Source organism: Candoia aspera, chromosome 8 (genome assembly GCF_035149785.1).
Source record: "Candoia aspera isolate rCanAsp1 chromosome 8, rCanAsp1.hap2, whole genome shotgun sequence".
Classification (NCBI taxonomy): domain Eukaryota; kingdom Metazoa; phylum Chordata; class Lepidosauria; order Squamata; family Boidae; genus Candoia; species Candoia aspera.
In genome coordinates, this window is record NC_086160.1 from 445,884 (window position 1) to 465,747 (window position 19,864).

Consider the following 19,864-nt stretch of genomic DNA (forward strand, 5'->3'; position numbering starts at 1 on the left):
ACTAATGCAGCCCAAAACTGCACTGGCTGTTTTGACAGCTATGGCACACTCGTGGCTCAAGACTAATCTGTGGTCTACCAGGACACCCAGATCCCCCTCACAAATACTACTGTTTAGTGAGATACCACCTATTTTCTACCTGTGCCTCTGCTTTTTCCTGCCTACATTTTATTGGATATGGCCCAATATGCAAGTCTATCAAGATCCTTTTGAACCTTGAGCCCATCTTCTGAGGTGTTAGCAATCACCCCCTTTTTGTTATCCACAAATTTTATGGGCATCCCTTTTATTCCCTCATCTAAATCATTTATGAAGATGTTGAAGAGTACTAGGTCCAAGGCAGAGTCCTGAGGTAACCCACTGCATACCTTCCTCTGTGTGGGCATAGAACCATTAAGGACCATGAGTTGGCTCTGGTTGTTCAACCAAACTGCAAATTCATCTGGTAGTGGGACCATCCATCCCATGTTGTTCCAGGTTATCAAGAAGGAGGCTATGGTCTACTTTATCAAATGCGTTACTGAAGTCTTAGTACACTACATCCATAGCATTCCCTTATATCTAGTTAGATTCTCAAAGAAAACCGTAAGATTTGTCTGGCACAATCTGTTTTTAACAGATCCACACTGACTTCTGGTAACCACTTTTTTTTTTTTGCTTGCAATCCCACTACTTGATTATCTTTTCTAGGATTTCCCAGATGTTGATGTCAAGCCGATTTTTTTATTTTTTATTTTTTGTAGTTGCCTGGATTTTTTCCTTTCCCCCCTTTTTAAAATATTGGAACAACACCAGCTCTTCTCCAGTCTTCTGGCACTTCCTCTGCGCTCCAGGATTTCTCAAAGATTTCAGTCAGTAGCTTTAAGATGACATCTGCCAGTTCCTTTAACACCTTGTGATGTAACCAATCCAGTTCAAACTTGAATTCATTTAAAGTAGCTAGGTGTTCTCTCACCAATTCCTTACTTACTTTGATCTGTATTTCTTAGCTCCTGAAGGTCGACTGTTTTTCTGTTTTTCAAAAAGATAGATGCAAGGTAAGAATTAAGCAGTTTAGCCTTCTCCCTATTGCCATCTTACCATCTTCTCCAACCAGTGGGCCAACTGTTTCCTTGACTTTCCTTTTGTTCCACACTTACCTAAAGAATGCTTTTCTGTTATTCATGTCAGGTTGGCTGAAATCCCCCCTTACGACAGTGATGTGTTTCCTGGATACTTTGACCATCTGATTTGCAAAGGTTTAATCTATATTCTCTGCTTGGTTGGGTAGTACACACCCACAACATTAATTTTGTTTCTTTTTCCCTTAATATTCATCCAGACACTTTCAGCATCCTTGGTGTCATAAATTTCTGTACTGTCATTTTGTTACATATAATGTAACTCCACATCCCCTTTTGTTGAGTCTGCTTCTTTCGAATATATTATGTCCCAGTAATCATGAGATCCATCCCATCAAGTTTTAGTAATACCCACAATGTCATATTTTCCCTCCAAGTTCTGCCTGTTTGTTCCCTGTTGTCAGTACCAGCCTTTCTCAACCTTTTGACCCTGGAGGAACCCTTGAAATATTTTCCAGGCCTCAAAAGGGGAACCCCTGCACATTCCGGCAAAATATAGGCCAGGAGTTACCAAATCATTATATTCGTTTCATGGGTAGGCCTGTCTATATGCATTAACAGTGTTCTTGAACTGAAAATAAAGAATAAAAGTTACCACTTTAATGAGAAGTTGCCTGAATTGGAAATATTTTTTTAAATAAATTGTGATCTCCCAGGGAAACCCTAGTGGCCTCTCGCAGAACCCTGGTTGAGAAACCTTGTTAAGTGTACTAGAGTACAGGCATACGAGCCTTTAGTATAGCCCTTCTTAACTTTGCCGGCTGCATCTCCTGGTTTATTCCCAAGTGCCGCTTCCTTCTTACCCTCCCTTCCTTGTTGTAAGGTTTACTGCCTTTGGTCTTCTGTTTGGGTGTGGTTCTAGGTAATGGTCTTCTTCCCCCTCCAGATTTAATTTAAAGCCCTCCCAATGACCTTAGCAAGATGTCTTCCAAAGATATTCTTTCCAGTCTTTGTGAGGTGCAGCCCATTACCAAAAACCCTTCCTGTAGATAATAAAGACCATGATCCAGGAATCCAAAGTTTTCTTGATGACACCATCCCTTGAGCCAGGGGTTCACCTCCAGAATCTTCCATTCTTTCATAGGACCATGATCATCAGTTGGAAGTATGAATAAAAACAGCAGCTGTGCTCTGAACTCTTTTGCCTTGCTGCCTAATTCCTCATAGTTGAGAGGCTATGAGGCTCTTTCTGGACGTGCCATTTGTTCCAACATGAAACAGAAGAAAGGGATAATAGTCAGTAGGTTTGATTGGTTGGGTTGACCTCTCTGTCACATCTTGGATCTTTGCACCTGGAGACAACACACTTGCCTTGATATCATGGAAGGTCTGCAGAGTGCCAACTTTGTTCCTCTGAACAGCAAGTCATCCATCACCACCACACACTTTCTCCTCTTGAGCAGCAAGTGACTGGATTCCTTGTGTCTGTGTCACTGATCTTATCTCCTTCCTGTTCCTGAGAACCCTTCTCTAGAAGTCTGTGAATCTTCCTCCAGGTGGAGTGCTTGAAACGGATTGTGCAGCTCCACTGACAAGGACCGTCTCCTGGTTCTTTTGGTCCTCCAAGTTAAATGCTGCCAGCCTTCTTCCTCTGAGGATACTATTTTCTTTATAGCAATGTCTACCTTCCTGTGTTGTTTTCTGAGACATCCTTCTGCCTTGTCCAGAAACTCCTCGTCTTCCCTTAACAAGTCTCAGTGTGGCCAGACATGCTCCGCTTTCTCCTCAGCAGTGCAATGAGTTAGTTGGAGTCCTCTTCAGGCAGGAACACAAACATGCTGCATACCTTGCAGATAATTTGCCTCCTTGTCCATGTCTATATGTTTTTTGAAAATTGTGCAAATCCAAACAGTTCCTTCCTTTGTATACTTCCTTATCTAGACTCTCCTGGAAAGACAACCCTTTAAAAAAGTGTCTTATATGTTGAAAGAAGGGAAAAAAGAGAAAGGAAAAGGAAAAAAAAAAGATGACCTGGGGGGTGGGTAACAGATACAGATAGCTTGTGAACGGTTCCACAGTCAGTCCTGGGCCACATCTTTGCTGTAACAACTATTTTTCCATATTTGTGTACCTGTAATAGAGTTAATTTGATTTCTGTGCATTCCATCTGGTGATGTCCATGTATATAGGCATTGTTTTTATTGTTTGAAGACAGGGTAGGCAATGAAATAATTGGAGTGGCAGAAATTGATAAGTTGTTCTCCTGCTTCATTTCAGATTTCTAGGCTATACAGTCCCATTACATTTTCCACCTTACTATTTCCAACTTTGGTATTCCAGTCTCCATCTACAAACAGCACATCTTGCATACTTGGTCAACTTCAGATTGAACTTGACCAGAAAACTTGTGAACCTCCTCTTTTTCTGCATCAGTGGTTAATCAGATGGATAATCATCATATAAAAGGGTTGTTCCTTTAGTCTAATTGATATTATTTGTTCATGGACTGCATTGTCCTCAAATACTGTCCTTGCTAAGTCTTTCCTGACTCTGAAACCAATGCCATTCCTTTGTTTTTCATGTCCTAAGTAGTAAACAGAATGATATTCTGACTGGAAGTGTCCAATTCCAATCAATTTCAGTTTGCTGATGCCTAAGATGTCAATGTGTAGTTGATTCATTTCATCTTTCACTGTGCTAAGCCTTCTCATGTTCAGGTTCCTTATGTTCCAAGTTCCAAATGTAATTCTGTCTTTGCAGTTATTTATTTTCTTTTCCTTCATGGTAACATCAGCAACTAGATGTCTAGAAGGTTTTAATCTAGCTGCATCATTAATACCCTCAATAATCCAACAGATCTTCAACTCTTCCTCAGCAGCATGTTGAGTGCGATCCAACCTGAGGGATCCATCATCCAGCACTATATACAGTATCCATGTGGTTTTCTTGATGAAATACAGAAATAGTTTACCATTGCCTTCTCCTGCACAGTATGAAATGATGTCTTTGTTGTTGTCACTAAAGTGATCACTTGCCTCCACCACATTGCTGCTGCCCAATATAGGTGCTTGCTTGCTTTTGCTGGGCAGTTGGGATGACCTTCATGCTTTGGATGACCCTGCTGGGATTCTATATTCTTGTCATACACCTTGGTGTTTTTCACTCATCCCTCCCAGGAACACCCCACCAAAAACACAATGAGACAGCCCAGCAGAGCTTGAATGGGGACAGACATTGGCAATGGTTATAAATATAGGAGGTCCTCAGTTAACTACCACTCTTTCAGCAACCATTCAAACTTGCAATCGCGCTAAACAAGTGGTACTTATGATTGGTCCTCAGAGTTCTGGCCATTGTAGTCTCTCCTTGGTCACCGTTTGCTTCTTTCTTTGCCAACTTCCTACAAGCGAAGTCAATGTCACAAATGGCGACCACGTGACATCCTTACTTAACAACGGCATGGGATTCACTTAATGATGGCAAATGGATTTAATGAATTGCCATCACTCAGTAGTCATGTGATGTCGCACTTTACGACCGCATTGCTTAGGAATGGCAATTCCAGTCCCAATTGCCATTGTTAACCAAGGACTACCTGTATCAAAAGGAGAATACCCCCTTAATTTATGCCTGTGCCTTCTTCCTTTTTAGTTTCTTTTAAATAAAAATTTGTTCCCACAAAGCCATATCACAATAATACTACAATTCCAGTAACCATTAATTTTTCCCAAACAGGATCCATGCTCCACAAATGAAACTGTACCACTGTCTGCTGAGGTTACAGGTGCCTGTAAAACATATGACAGCTAATACATGTTTAAATTCTTTTTTTCATTTAATATCTTTAGTAATGGTTAATTTAATTCATACCTGAGAGATGACACATTCTGTTTTACCATTTCAACCTTGATATTCAAATTACATTGCATGTAATTTGCATTCCTCATAAGCTTGCAGTGTGAATTCATTTGGTTCACAAAGACTGGGGTTTCGCTGACCATCCTCTGGCCAGTAGTCCAAACTCTTCCCACCACAGCATTAACTTGTAATCTATTCCCATGGCTGGCCCTGCCCCACTGCCTTTTGACTTCAGTAGGAGGGTCCCTCAAGTCCATGTGCAACCATCTCAGAATCACAGAATTGGAAGGCACCCTTGTGACCATTCAGTCCCTCCCTCTTGCCCAAGTAAAAGTATTCCAGACAGAGGACTGTCTACTCTTTGCCCGAACACATCTGGAGAAGGGGAGCCGATCACTTATTTGGGTCACTTATTTGGTTCCACTTCCCAACTGCTATGATTGTTGGAATTTCCCCCCCAACATTCAGTTGGAATCTGCCTTCCTGCCAGTTAAATCCATGATCCTGTGTCCTGCCCTTTGGAACAGGAGAAGGCAGACCCTGACCTCCTTTGGTGTGTCATCTGTTCAGTATTTTTTTTCTCAAGGCTAGAGGTACTCAACTCCTATCTCTCCTCATATCCTGATCATTCTCACTACCCACCTCTGAACTTGCTCTGATTTCTCTGAATCCTACTTCAGATGGGATTTGGTACTCCAGATGGGATCTCAGCAAACCAGAATAAAGTGGAGTGATTACTTCCTGTAATTTGGAAGCTATATTTCTATTGATGATGCCTAGCCACTTCCCACTGCTAACTCATATTCAGATTACAATCAACTAGTATTCCAAGACCATTTTCAAAAGTACCCTTTATTAAACCAAGTACTACTATCATAAGCATGTACCCTTGATTTATTTTCCTACATAAAGAAGTTTGTTTCTCTCTGTTAGATTTCATTCTGTTACTTTCAGGCTATTTCTCTACCCTGTTAAGGTCATCACTTTATTTTCATCTACTAAAAATTTTATATCATCTGCACATTTGAAAAGCATTCCCCCATCTCTTTATCCCACTCATTAATGAACATATTGAAGAGCAGAGGACCCAGAACTGATCTTTTTGGCATTCCGTTAGATACCCCTCTCCTATTGGATGAGAAATCATTGATGAGCACTCTTTCAATACAATTTCCAGCCAGCTGTATAGACCCTTAATTTCATTACAGGTTTCATTTCTAGACTAGGCAGCAGCATCAGTGCGCTGGTGGCAAAATGTCTGCTGGAAAACAACCAAGCTCAGGTAACACCAAGAGCCCAACATTCAATTTAGAAGTCTTAATTTTATAAAGATGTTTTTATGCAGAATTCTTTATTCTGGTATTTTTCTACATGCTGCATAAGCTAAACTCTTCCTAAACAAAGCTGCTGCCTATATGGCCTCCTGAGGTGTTTTTATGGACTTGATCTTTTAGACATGTCTCTTGATGCCATCCTTCAAATGCATGGCATGAGGCAAAGCATTTGTGTATGAATGTAGCAGCCCACGCACAAACACTGGTGACACTCTGGTGACCAATCCTGCCAAAACTGTGGCATAATCAACCAGTGTAGGATGGCAAACTGAGTCCAACTGAAAAGTACTCCTGCTTCATACAGGTATGAAATACAGAATGTGAAAGTTTTGCAAGTATCTTCTTGACAAAAATAATAGCAATGCTGTAAAATAAATGGAGGAACAAGGGCACTTAATAAAAGAAGTTTATCAAAAGTGCATTTTAATAAAGTCAGTACAGTGCTAAATAGGATTCCATGGCATGAAAAGTTAATGGGAAAAGAAGGTGAGAATGCCTAAACAAGAAATTACTAAAAGCAAATTGCAAAGAGCTCCAGTGAGTGAAAAAAGCAAAACGGAAGAGAGCTGAAGAAGCCAACACAAGCACATGAAAAGCTGCCCGAAAAGAGGAAAAAAACAGACATGAGGGTGTTAAGAAAGAAACACTGCCAAACCAAGTGCACACACACAGCCCCTCTGTCTGGAGAAGGTGCTGGCAAAGCTAAATCTCAGAACGAACTAAGGTTCGTGAATGTTAAGATCAACAAAGTGGGCTCTTTAAAATATGTTCAAAATAATATGTCAACAGCTAATGAAGAAAAGGCAGAGCTAGAAACTCATATTTTTGTCTCACAAAACAACTGCCATTACCACAACAAAATGTGTTCCACCCAGCCATTGTGAAAAGCAAAATAAAGGAGCAGAACAACTGGTGTATATACATGCTAATCTCTAAGGACTGGAGATATGAAAGTACAGTAGATTACAGGTAGTCCTCACTTAACATCCATTCGTTTAGTGATGGTTCGGACTTACAACAGTGCTGAAAAAAACCGACTTACAACCAGTACTCACACTTACGACTGTCGCAGCGTCCCCACAATCACGTGATCACGATTTGGATGCTTGGCAACCAGTTCGCATTTATGACCATCACAGCATCCTGTGATCCCATGAGCGCCTTTTTCAACCTTCCTGGCTGGCTTCTGGCAAGCAGAATCAATGGGGAACCATATGATCCGCTTAATGACCACATGGTTCACTTAACCCCTGCGGTGATTTGCTTAACAACTGCCACAAAAAAGGTTGTAAAATCAGATCAGATTCACTTAATGACCATTTCGCTTAGCAACCAAAATTTCGGTCCCAATTGTGGTCATTAAGCAAGGACTACCTGTATGGGAAAGTTACAGATGTAATATATCTTGATTTTAGCACAGAATTTGACAACATATCCTCTTCTTAGTGAGTTAGGTACATGGAAGTTGCATTGCATGAGAATTTACAAACCTTTGATACAAGTCAAAAATCATATTCAGATTGTGATAATGAACAGTGCATCAGACTGGAGTGAGGTATTGAATATGGTGCTACAAATTAACACCCACACCCAAAGCTTTTAAATATTTAAAAATTAATGACTTGAATGAAAAGATGGAGGGGATGTTTATCACATTTGCAGACGACATAGAACTGAATGGTATAGCCAATGTCCCAGAAGACAGAAATAAATTTTAAAACAATTTTGATCGTGAAATGAAACTACCAGAGATATTTCATTCTGGTCCCTTCATTTCAAAAAAGAACAGAAATAAATACAAACAAAAACGTGACTATTGCATTACAGACAACAATTGCAGAGTCTAGTCTGTTCATCTCTACTCTTCAGGCTTTTATCTTTTCTTACTCATTTCTCAGGCTCTCAAATTAATCAGGCCCACATTGTTGATTTATAGAAAAAAAGTTAGGGATCTATACTTAGAAACTGCTGTTAGTTCATCTTGTTCACCCACCCCCTGTGATGCCCACTTGCTTATGCTATGGATGCCTTTGCAAAACAAATTTCAAGAAATGTGAAGTCTTTAAATTGCCGACCCTCAATGGCTTAGGGTTATAATGGTTGTCAGGAAACAGACAGGGATATTAAAATGCATGTGGACTATAGAATCTAAACAGTCTCAACTTCAGTGGCTACCTGCTTGGAGGAGAATCAGCACTGACAAGAGATCTTAAGATAACAGTTTCAGGGAAGGTCATTATTTGCAGCCCATAGCAGCCTGTATCATTTTTGGTGGATGCAGGGTTTTTCAGTGATTAGTTGATTAAAAAAAATAGCATCATGCTTTCAGGATGCTTCCGCATACATTGATCAAACTGATTTTTTACTTGGTCACAGACAGACCATTTACAGAGTTTGCAAATCTGTAAGTCAAAACCGTGGGATCCCTGCTCTACCTCCAGTGCTTCCCAGGAGCCACTATAGTTACTCCCGTAGGAAACAGGTTGGCCAAAGAACTATGCCCCCTTGGGAAAAAGTCCCACCCTTGGCAATGGCTGGCTATAATTCCAAAGAACCAAGTTAATTCATCAGGTTTTTGTTACTTGCAAAGTATTATCAGATGGCACTTTAGACAGGACAGATAGGCAAAAGGAGACTGTTGAAAGAATATTGAATAAACCTGCTGTCAGTCTCACTGCACGGCCCCTGGCAAGCCCACACCACCCCCTCGTGAGAAGGGGGCTCCCAGAACAGGCTCCCCGGGCATTCATCAGGGCCGCTCCGCCCGCGACCGGGTCCTTCCCACTCACCTCCAGAAGTGCTCTCTTCAGCAGAGGGTGGAGACGCATTGGCATGGCAGTGGAAGGAAGCTTGCATGGCTGCCGCCGCCCATGCTATGCCACTCCTGTGGAGAAAGAGAGGACCTCAATTTCCAAGGCTCCAAATCAGGACCTTTCACAGAAAATGGTGCAACATCCCTCAGGCCTGGGAAACTCTGCTCTCCCCTCTATGAGGGATGATGCAGAAGAGCAACTTTCCATCCGTTGTTCCATGTTTCCAATGATCGTATGTCTGCATCAACCGTGTGGTGTTGGAGAAAAAGGGGAAATAAGGGAATGATCATTTTCTCCCAGTTATCTGTTTCATAACCCTTCTACGAGCCAGCAATCAAGTTTCTAAATGACTCTCCTCTGCAGAATTGCCCAGCCTTCAGCTGAACTAGAAAACAGACCTGACAATCAGGCACACACAGAGCGCTGGAAAAGGCCAGAGTCCAGCATGTCTCCCTCCTCCCTCATTATGCCAGAATACGTGGCTAGGCTGGGAATGGAGCTATGTGCTTCCCAGATACAAAATCTAGGAGAAATAATGGCTCTTTTGTTGTCTGTGTTTGCCCTCCTCTCCCCTTTCTGCATCTTTTGGGTCCTCACCCCCCACTCCAATATCCCCAGTATGTAGCCTCACGTATATGCTCACAAGTTGCTGGCAAGAGTGGGTCTGCAGTTACTGCACCACCATATCTGGAATGTTGTCTATTTCTTTCTGTTGTCATCCAGCCCCTCAAAAACATACACACTTTTAAAGAAAGTGGCACCTTTCATTGCGCTGTTTCCTACCATAAACCACATCATAGAGACCACTCAACGTAGAATACAGAATAGACATGGATCACTGAACTGAAAGTCTGTACATCTGCAGTATAGCTTCCCTACCAAGAACTTGTTAAAGAAAACTACATTATTCAAGGTATATTTAAAATGCTTCCAAAATATATGCTGAGTTTCCCCATAGTCCTGTTACACTGGAATAACGGTCGCAGTGTTTAGTTGACTGTGCTCCTTCATAAGACAGTGTCTTCATCCTAAAGCTATTGTTTTTCCCACCAGGAAATCTGGGGAGCAGCAGTGATGGGCTTCCACTTATGGCTAAACTACAGCTCCCACCAACATACTGACTGAATAGGGTTGAAAAGGACACATTCTACCATGGCCACAGAGTCTTCAACAAAGAATATCTCAAAAATATGAGCAAATGTATTTATGAAGGTTTTTGTAACTATTGTCATGCTTCTTACCATAAGAAAGTGAGTAGGTACTTTATGGTATTGGTACTAATTCAGAAATAAAAATATTGAATTTGGTGAATTCTAAATCAGTAGTTCTGTAGTAAGTAGCTTCCTCAGGGACAAACCCAGCTGGGTTAATAGCTTTATTCCCTGGAGTCATGAACCACATTATAGAAATTGAAATCCTCTTATTTCAAGAGACCTGGGAAAGAGGTGATTGTTGTAAACAGTTACAATACCTTATCACTTCCTGCAGTCCAACAGACTGGCTGCGACAGGCCACTGGGAAGGCTTAGTATGCACTGCTTGGGTACTTTAAGAGCTAAAGTCATCCCAATAGATCCCTTAAGTTGTTATACCCAGACGGTCTTGCTCCAAGACTACCTTACTCCTAGTTAATGTTATATTCCCCCAATTTACTCACACATACAGATGGTCTGATTTAGAATCCTATTTAACCAATTGATTTTAGAAATATTTTAAGCAAAGTCAGAGTTTAACCCAACCTTGGAATTCCTGACAAGACCCAAGCTACCATCATTCAGCCTTCATGTATTATACTGGTGGGGCAGTAATCGTTCTCTTGCAGACCAGCAAAGACAGAGGAGGACAGGGAACCATTTATCATACTGAGTGGCAGGCTACTTCCTTTGGAGTCTTCCAATCTCTTCCCTGACCAGTGGAATGGTTTCTGGATGGTTTTCACTGCTTAGAACTGGTGCCTGAGTTTCCCCTCCACCCACCCTGACCCCAAATTCTTTTATTTATGCATCGTGGCTCTGGCTTTTCTTAAGCTGGTCGATAGAGGCTGTTCCACCACTGGTCTTTGGGGGCTAAAAAACAGGATGAAAGGGCCCCATCAGGAATTGCAAGCTGGCTACTCCTCTTCTGAGAAGTAGCTCCTAGTGTTATAACTCTTCCTTGCCCTATGAGTTGAATGCCATACTTCCCTGCCTGTAGACCATTTCATTCTGACTAAATCAATGAATCCAGAGTGCTAAGATGTTCTCTGGTAAAATCTTGCCCAACTGAGTCCTCCATGTTTGTTCCTATTTTCCCTCTGGAGCATCCTCTTCAAATGTACTTGTACATGTGCAGATCTTGGGAGCTCCAAAAAAAAGGGGAAACCTTCAAGATTGGAATGTCCCATAATGTCAACTTTTCATCTTGAATCTCCTCCCCAAAAATTGTATTCTGTGTATGTCTTGCAACTTTTAATGCACAAACTAAGATCCTGCCAAGATATTTAAGGAGCAAGATAATATTTTTCTAGTTGTGCCCATAATAGTTTTTGAGATAAATAATTTGAATTCCGGAATGCAATATAGACCAAAAATATAAGCCCAATGGTATAATTGAAAATTGGGAAAATTAAAACACCCATCTTCATATGAAAGTTGTAATTTTGATTTAAAAATTCTGGAGGTGTGACCATACCATTAAAAACTTTCTCAGTACTTAATCAGTTTAAAATAGTATATAGGTATCAAGATAGGTATCCTTTCAGGAATATATCAGCCTTGTTGTAAAATATATTGTGATATTTATTCTCCCCCATAAACTCATGGGGATTTTAAACCATCTATTTATATCACTATTAATTTTGAGTTAGACAAATAGAAATGTTAACCTCTACCAACAGTGTCATCATAATTAAATGAATCTATGCAAAATGTGTGACCCCATTTTTAAGATCGATGAAGATTCTCAGTCATCCAGGTGGAATTGTCTGTAGGTTGAGTCATGGCAACTGGATTTCTTTCTTTCTGGTTGAAATGTTTCACTGCTTGTCCAAGCAGCTTCTTCAGTCTGGGCAAAGGTTGGTAACAGGACCCCATATATGTCTTCCAGGGTGGCTGCATTGTCCCTACACCTGAATGGCTTGTTAATTGTGCAATGGAGGTGTGGATTGTCTTTGGGATGTCTTACTCCTAAATCCCTCGTTCATCCCCAAGTGGATCATTGTGAAGTGGTCTTAATCTTCCTGGGGACTAATGAAAGAGCAGCATGAAAAATGGGGGACAAGTTGTGTCTGAGGCCTCCACCTCTATTGAGGGAAGGATTTTCCACTTTGGCATGAATGGGTTCCTGAACCCCTCTCTCAAACCACCTGTCTTCTCTGTCTAAAATGTGAACAACGTTGTCCTCAAATGAGTGTCCTTTTTCTTTTAGATGAAGGTAAACTGCTGATTCTGGTCCTGTGGTGTTGCTCCTCCTGTGTTGGGCCATCCTCTTGTGTAAAGGCTGTTTGGTTTCCCCAACGTAGAGCTCAGAACACTCCTCACTGCACTGGATTGCATATACTACGTTGCTCCTCTTATGTTTCAGTGTTTGATCTTTAGGGTGTACAAGCCTCTCTCTCAGTGTGTTAGTGGGATTGAAAAATACAGGTATGTGGTGTTTTCCAAATATCCGTTTTATCCTTTCTGACATGCCGGCCATGTAAGGAATGGCCAGGTTCTTCCGTTGACTCTGGGTCTCAGCCCTGTCTGCCGTTGTTTTGGGTCTAGGGGTAGACTTAGATTTAATGGCCCAATTTGGATACCCACAGCCCTTCAGAGCTGTCCTCAGGTGCTGGTTTTCTTCCTTTTTGGCATCCATGGAGGTGGGGATGGTTTCTGCCCGGTGAAGTAATGTCCTGATGACTCCTAGTTTGTGCTGCAGTGGATGGTGGGAGTCAAACATCAGGTATTGGTCTGTGCGTGTGGGTTTCCTGTAATTCTCTATTTCTAGCTTGCCACAGGTCCCAATAAGAACCTCAAACTCTAGGAATACCAGTCTGTTGTCCTTGGTGTCTTCCCTGGTGAACCTATAGTGTTGACATGTCTGTGAAAGCCTGTACCTCCTGAGCCTTGATTTTTACCCAGGTATGCGTCATCCACATACCTGAACCAAGTGGTGGGCGCCATTCCCTGGAACATGCTGAGTGCTTTCTTCTCCAGGTTGTTGCCAACCTATACATGGAAGAAGTGGAGGAGAAAGCACTCAGCACATTCCAATATGATTGTGTGACAACAGCTAAAATTTTCAGAGGATAATATTCTCTTGAATTACATACCTATTACATGGAATTTGACAACTGGCAAAGTAAATGGATTCTCCATGCCATTACTATGGCCAAAAGACTTACACTGCAGCATTGGAATATATAGAATTGTAACTGTTAACCATTATAATGATATATTATATTATACTTTTTTCCCTCACTTTTTTTAAAGCACTTTTAAGGCGTTTTTTTTTTCTTTAGAATGTATGTATTTGCATCATAATTTTCTTTGTGTTTTGTTCTTTTTTTTCTGTAATATTCAATTTAAAATAAAAAAATAATAAAACAAAAAAGGACAAAATACCATTGGTATATAACAGTAATTTATGTTCCCCTCCAGCCACTCTGATATTCAAAATATCCTTAATTGACTAATAAACCTGGCCAATGGTTCCAACATCGTTAAATAGAAAAAAAGGAAGTGGACATCATTGATGAGTTTGATGTAGCAGTCTGACAGGTGAAGGGAGAATTCCATCTGTAATAACCCTAATAAACAAGTTGGAGTATCATATTTTAACCCAATGACAATGTTTAAGGGAGAACTAATTTACCGTGTTTTTTGCTTTTTTCCCTGTCATGGCACTGATGCTTCATCTTCTCAAACCTTTGATTTACTGGCTCACTTATTTGTGTACCTTTACTTACTTGGTAAACTTCCCTGATTATAGCAGAACGGAACTGCTAATGTCCCGTCATTACGGGTGCCTTTTAGACTTTCCAGCCCAAAAGGGAAAATAGAAAAAAAAGGAAGGGAGGAATAAACTCTGGTCTGACATGCCCCCCAAAACAACAGAAAATGGAAGACTTAAACTTACTCAAAAAATGCATTACCGTAAATGAAGAGGAGTCATTTTTTCATTACGTAACCTGTCTGAGCCATAAATGATGTTAGATCCTGGGGAGGAGGTGGTAGAAGCTGCTCTCAGCCCTAAAGGTGAACTCCTCTTTAGCTAAGCATCAGGCAATAATTAGGTGAAGATCATATTACTGTTAGGATATCTAGAGAGCGAATGGCTTTTTCAGGACAGAGACGGTAGCTCTGAATTTGCAGGATATTAATGAGACGCTAGATAAGTTACACCAACTGCCAAGTTGTGCTTGCGCTTACCAAAAATGGAGAGTTGTCTGAGACACTAGTCAAGAGAAAATTCAGGTCTCAATCTGTTACAGAAATAAAACTTAACAAGAAATGTTAAAAATTCCCTCTCTCAAGATCATCAAAAAAGCTCTTATTTTAGTTGGGTTCGCCAAACAGCTCAAATAATGCTTTTGGCTATAAATACTATAATAAAATTAACGAACACCAATGGTATTCGTGTGAAGCTGTCACTCTTTCATTATCCATATGTCACACACTGACATGGAAAAGAGTGAAATGGCTTTCTAAGAACTTTAATGGCCAACTAAACAAATTGAATAGACCAACCATTCTATCCCTCCTAAATAAAATGAGAGGATAGTTCCAAGTTTTACCAAAAGCTACCCAAGCCGCATATTCAAGAGACTGGTTATCAGACTGATGCCGTCTGAAAGAAAAGCTGGGCGTGAGGTTAAGGAATTTAACTATGAGGCCGAGCAGGACCATGGTAAGATGCCTTAGATGGGAAAAGCCAGATGATGAGCCATCCATTTTGTTTCTAGTGGAGGGGGATTTGGGCAAAAAGCCAAATACATCTCCCCAGAGAAAACAAAGTGCCTTCTCTGTTGTCCATCAATCAGAAACATCCGATGAAAGGGGGAAGTCTGGCTACAAAGTGGGCAAGGGCAATTCCCCCTCTCCCCAATTACACTTTCTCAGGGCCAGCCCTTTGAGACCCCACCAGACATACTGGGACGCTGCTTTATTGACCTAGGCCACAGTAAAGGAACATCGGAAGCCGGATTGCGTTTCCCCTTCCCTCCCCACCTCTTCTACCAACAAGAGTCAATGAGGAGTCACTTCAAGTTTCTTTCTAACATATTCCTCCTATTCCAGGCTTAATTCACGGTTTGTTCACTGCCACATTCCTTCTTCATCTCTGTGGCTCTCCAAAGCCAGAGAAATTAACTGTCAACCCAGCCATAAAGCATTCAGAAGGCCAAGGAATACCGACAGTCTGGAGAAAGATACTGGGAAGCAAACCAAGGTCTGGGAAACGTAAGAGGAAGTAACTCCCTAGAAAGATGCCACGTTCACGAAATGCTGCCTCTTTGTTCTTTCAACCCACCTATTGTCATTGGAGTCCTGCTCTGTAACCTCATGCCCTAACTCACTCATGACCTCACCGGATACATGTCGTGTTACACCCAAACAAGGCGCCTGTTCTGCTGTACCTAGTCACACATATATGCTAATTTCAGTAAATCTATAAAGAGGGACTGCAAACACCGTCCCCGCAAGCCCTGTCTTCGCCTTCAGTGCTGATCGACAAACCAGTGTAGGCTTTGGGTAAGGTGTGCCGGCCTCCCGTTGGAAGAAGTCAAACATTCTCCTAAACTAACAGAAACGACAGATGAAGCCCCACTAAAAATGCACTGTCAGCTCCCAGAGGGAGAGCAAGCAGGCCTTCTCCACGATTTGATTCAAGACACAATCTACTGGGACCACGTTAATGTGGATTTACTTAAGTCTTCAGTAGCAGCCAATCCTCAAATATTTTATGCACAGAACACCTCTAATGTCTCCAAAGAACTCACCTTGAAGTATCCCCACAGCCACAGGAAATGGCATCTCTTTTACAGCCTATTTTGCTAAGAGCCCTCTCTTCTGGCTCTCAGCTGACCGCAGTTTTGCATGCTAAGAAACAGCAACAGAAGTCAAGATGAAGCCATTACAGCTAAGAGCTGTACAAAAGCATAATTTATTAGACAGGGAGCCTGGTCTACTGACCATAACTCGACTGTCAAGATTCAAAATCAACTTGTAACATGAAGTGTTTTAGCTTATTTGCCATAGAATCCCAGGAGCCATCTGGAGGAAATACCAGAATGCCTCTCTGACAATCAACAAGAGATGTCTTGATTTTCTGGAACATAGCAGGATGGTGCTTGAAAGAAAATGACCTCCTCATTTCAATCTTTTCTTTAAAAAATGATAAAATTTTCCTGTAAGAAACTTGGGAAAGTAAGAGAAGAGAGCTGGAGGGATATATGCCATTTTCACTGCAGGTGACCTCCAGGTGAACAGGACATCATGCTCAGGGAAGATTTAGTATTTTAATCTCTATAAATTATGCCCAACCACTTCTGTCCCTCTGATGTGAGTTCAGCTGGCTATTGCCATAAATCTGCTGTAAAAGAGTATTTTATTAATTAATGCTTACCTTCCCCCAGAGATTGTTATCCCAAACCAACAACAATTGGGACCTATTTAAGGATTATCTACTACAGCTACCACCAACATTCCCTAATTCAGAACTGCTTCTGGCAGGAGACATTAACACAAGAATAGGCCTAACAATGAAGCTCTTTCTGAATATATTTATTTCTTTATGTAATTCAATTTATAAGGCTGTCCTTCTCGCATAAACGACTCTGGGTGGTGAACACAGTTAAAAACATTAATAATACAAAATGAAAATAAAAAATAAGTATACACAAGAATAAAACAAAAAAGTGGCCCATAAACAACGATTAGGCGTATCTCACAGGCTCACAGTATCTCACTAACTGCCTGGACCTCACCCCTGGGGGAACAGCCACGCCTGAAGGTCCTTCTGAAAGGCCAGCGGGGTCAGGGCCAATCCAATCTCCGGGGGAATGGCGCTCCAGAAGGCAGGCACCGATACAGAAAAGGCCTCCTAGGGCCCACCTCTTTAATAGGTTGGACCCAGAGCATGTCCTTCCTGCCAGACCAGAGATTGATTCTGGATTTAACATACCATAGGAAGTCAGAGAACATCATTCGAAAGACAAAGTATTAATAATGTCAGCCACAGTTTAGCCCAATTAACATTTAAATTTGATCCATTCATTTTAAATAGTTCGGTTGATAATGATTTGGCAGGTGAACATACTTGGGGGGGGCATGGGAACAAGCACAGTTGATTACATTTTTAATTTTTTTTTTAGTTTTTAACAAAAAATATCAGGTAACTATATTAACATAAATCCAAAATACATACAGAGAAAAAAAGAAAAGAGAAAGAAAACATATAGAAAATAGAAAACATAACTACTGCAATGTGAATAGAGAGACAGGTCCTGTACATATGAACGTTTGCCATATATAAAAAATATACCAGATTATAGTCTATTGCTGTTGAGATAAACCATAAAATCCATCCAAATTTGATAAAATTGCAGTTCCTGCCTTGGATATCTCATTAACGCTGTGATTTTTTTCCTAATATAGCATTTGAAGAGGCCTTGTTAATCCACAACTCAAATGTTATGTTATCTAGAGTTTTCCAATGTTGCACAGTTATTATTTTGGCTGCTAAGATTAAATAAATAGTAAGTTCTTTATTTTGAAGCTTATAGCTTGGTCCTGTAAATAAATGCAGCAACCCTAGCTCCAGGGAGCATTCAATTCTTTGATCAGTGATAGTACTTATCTCCCCAAAGATTTTATGCCAGAAGGGTATAACTTTATTGCATGACCACCACAAACGAAAAAATGCCCCCTTTTTTTGACAACCTCTCCAACATTTGGAAGAATAATTTTGATATATAGATGCCAATCTAACAGGCGTTAAGTGCCAAATATGCCTTACGCTGCAGTTCTTGCATTGAAGCTGAAGTGAATCCACCCAGTTACCATAACTTCTGCCAGTTTATCTCCTGTATGGGATTACTAATACAAGTATCCCAAACTGTCTTTAAGTTGGATCTCCTATTTCTGATGGCAATAATAACCTATAAATTGTTGACATTGCTCCTTTTGGTTCTTCTAAATAATGAAGTATCGAATTCTCGAAATTGGTATAGGGCCATGTTGCTGAAGCGCTAATATTTCTATTGCCCAAAAGAGATTCAGGTTGATATCAAAAGAGCCATGGTAGTTTATCACCTATTTGTTGCTCAATCTGATCTTTATTGAAAGGTTCCCTATTACTACAAAAATATTTCAGTCTATAAAGATTATATTCTCTCAAAGATTTCATTTTAGCCAAACGATAATAATTATCCTGATCAATATATGTTATTAGTGGAGTTAAAGGGGAAGTATCCTTTATCAAAACTGTGTATTTACTCTTCCAAATTTGAAGCATGGTTTTAGTAAAAACATTTCAATCTGTTTTATTCTAGAAAAATATTTTGGGTGAAAAAACCATTGGTTTTATTCTAGAAAAATATTTTGTGTGAAAAAACCATAAGTACAAACTTAACTGGCTCTAACGTAGTTTCAGTTTGAATCCGTTGTTTAGAGGGGTCTCCCATAATAAATGGAATCGTATGCCCCAACTGTGCTGCTTGATGGGCATGCCCAGCCCCAGCCTCCCTTTTTTTTTTGGAGGTCTATATAACATCCTTTTATCTACTCTCAGTTTCTGTGCATGAAAAAGGAAGCTTTTTGGGGGGGGGCCAATGTCGGTCAATCAGTCAATATTTTATTACGGTCATGGACCAGAATTACAAATAAAATACAAATTTATACAAATACGAATAAAAATGCATTAAAATGAAATAAAACAAAACAAGACATGATAATATTAATGGTGGGATCATCAGTGGGCAATCAAAGTCTGCCTAATTTTACAGACAGTAAAATGTCTTAAAGCCTGTTCTGGAATTACCACTGGGAGACATTGAAATAAAAAGTTAAGCCATGCAAGAATTTTCATTTTACCACTCCAATTCGCCCTAAAATATTGACATATTTTGCAGCCCAGTTTTTCATTACCTTGCTTGATTTCTTCCATTTTGGTACTTAATTATTTGTAAAGACTTTATTAATATTTTAGTAATAGTGATGTCTAAATATTTTAAAGATTTATATACTATTGGAATCCCTAAAACTGGAAATTTCCTTTTGAGTTTTTGGGGGTGCATGAATAAACATCAAATGTGATTTATGAAAATTAACTGACACCTCTGCAAACTCCTCGAACTCCTTAATGTAGCTAGCTGAATGAGGAGCATTTGAAAGAGTCAAGATCATATCATCTGCAAACAGATTTAAAAGATATGTCTTATTTCCCATTTTTATCCCGTTAACCTGACGGGATCTAAGTGTTATGGCTAGCACTTCTATAGCTAGGCTGAATAGTAAAGGTGATAAAGGACCACCCTGCTTGGTACTTCTTAAAATCACAATGGGATCTGAACCATAACTGTTGACTCTTGTCTGCCCTTTAGTTGGTCCGTAAGGATGTTAAATCATCTTACAAAAGCCAGCCCCAAATTTAAGTTTAATTAGTATTTGTTTTAAAAATTGTATTTTCAGCAAATCAAAGGCTTTAAATATATCTGAAGAACATACAGCTAATGAAGATTTATTAATTTTACTAATTTGTGTAATATTTAATAATTTCCTGATGTAGATATATTTCAGTCTGAAATAAAGCCAGACTGATCCAGATGAATAATTTTACCT

The 19,864-nt window shown here is 40.2% G+C and overlaps 1 protein-coding gene across 3 annotated transcripts in view; it reads right to left on the reverse strand.

The window, feature by feature from the left end:
• The window catches only part of PPP2R2C (protein phosphatase 2 regulatory subunit Bgamma), a 105,446-nt gene that overhangs the window by 57,189 nt on the left and 28,393 nt on the right, over nt 1-19,864 (reverse strand). Inside the window, exons 1-2 of one of the 3 annotated variants that reach the window (XM_063310290.1) lie at nt 14,456-14,502; nt 9,043-9,137 (exon numbers count right to left, since the gene is read on the reverse strand). The exons of 1 other annotated variant lie outside the window; for it this stretch is intronic. In XM_063310290.1, the coding sequence (XP_063166360.1) occupies nt 9,043-9,109 (67 nt within the window). In that variant the 5' untranslated portion in view covers nt 9,110-9,137; nt 14,456-14,502. Of the gene's footprint in view, nt 1-9,042; nt 9,138-14,455; nt 14,503-19,864 lie in introns of those variants that run through there. One more of the 3 variants, XM_063310289.1, reaches the window with a different exon arrangement.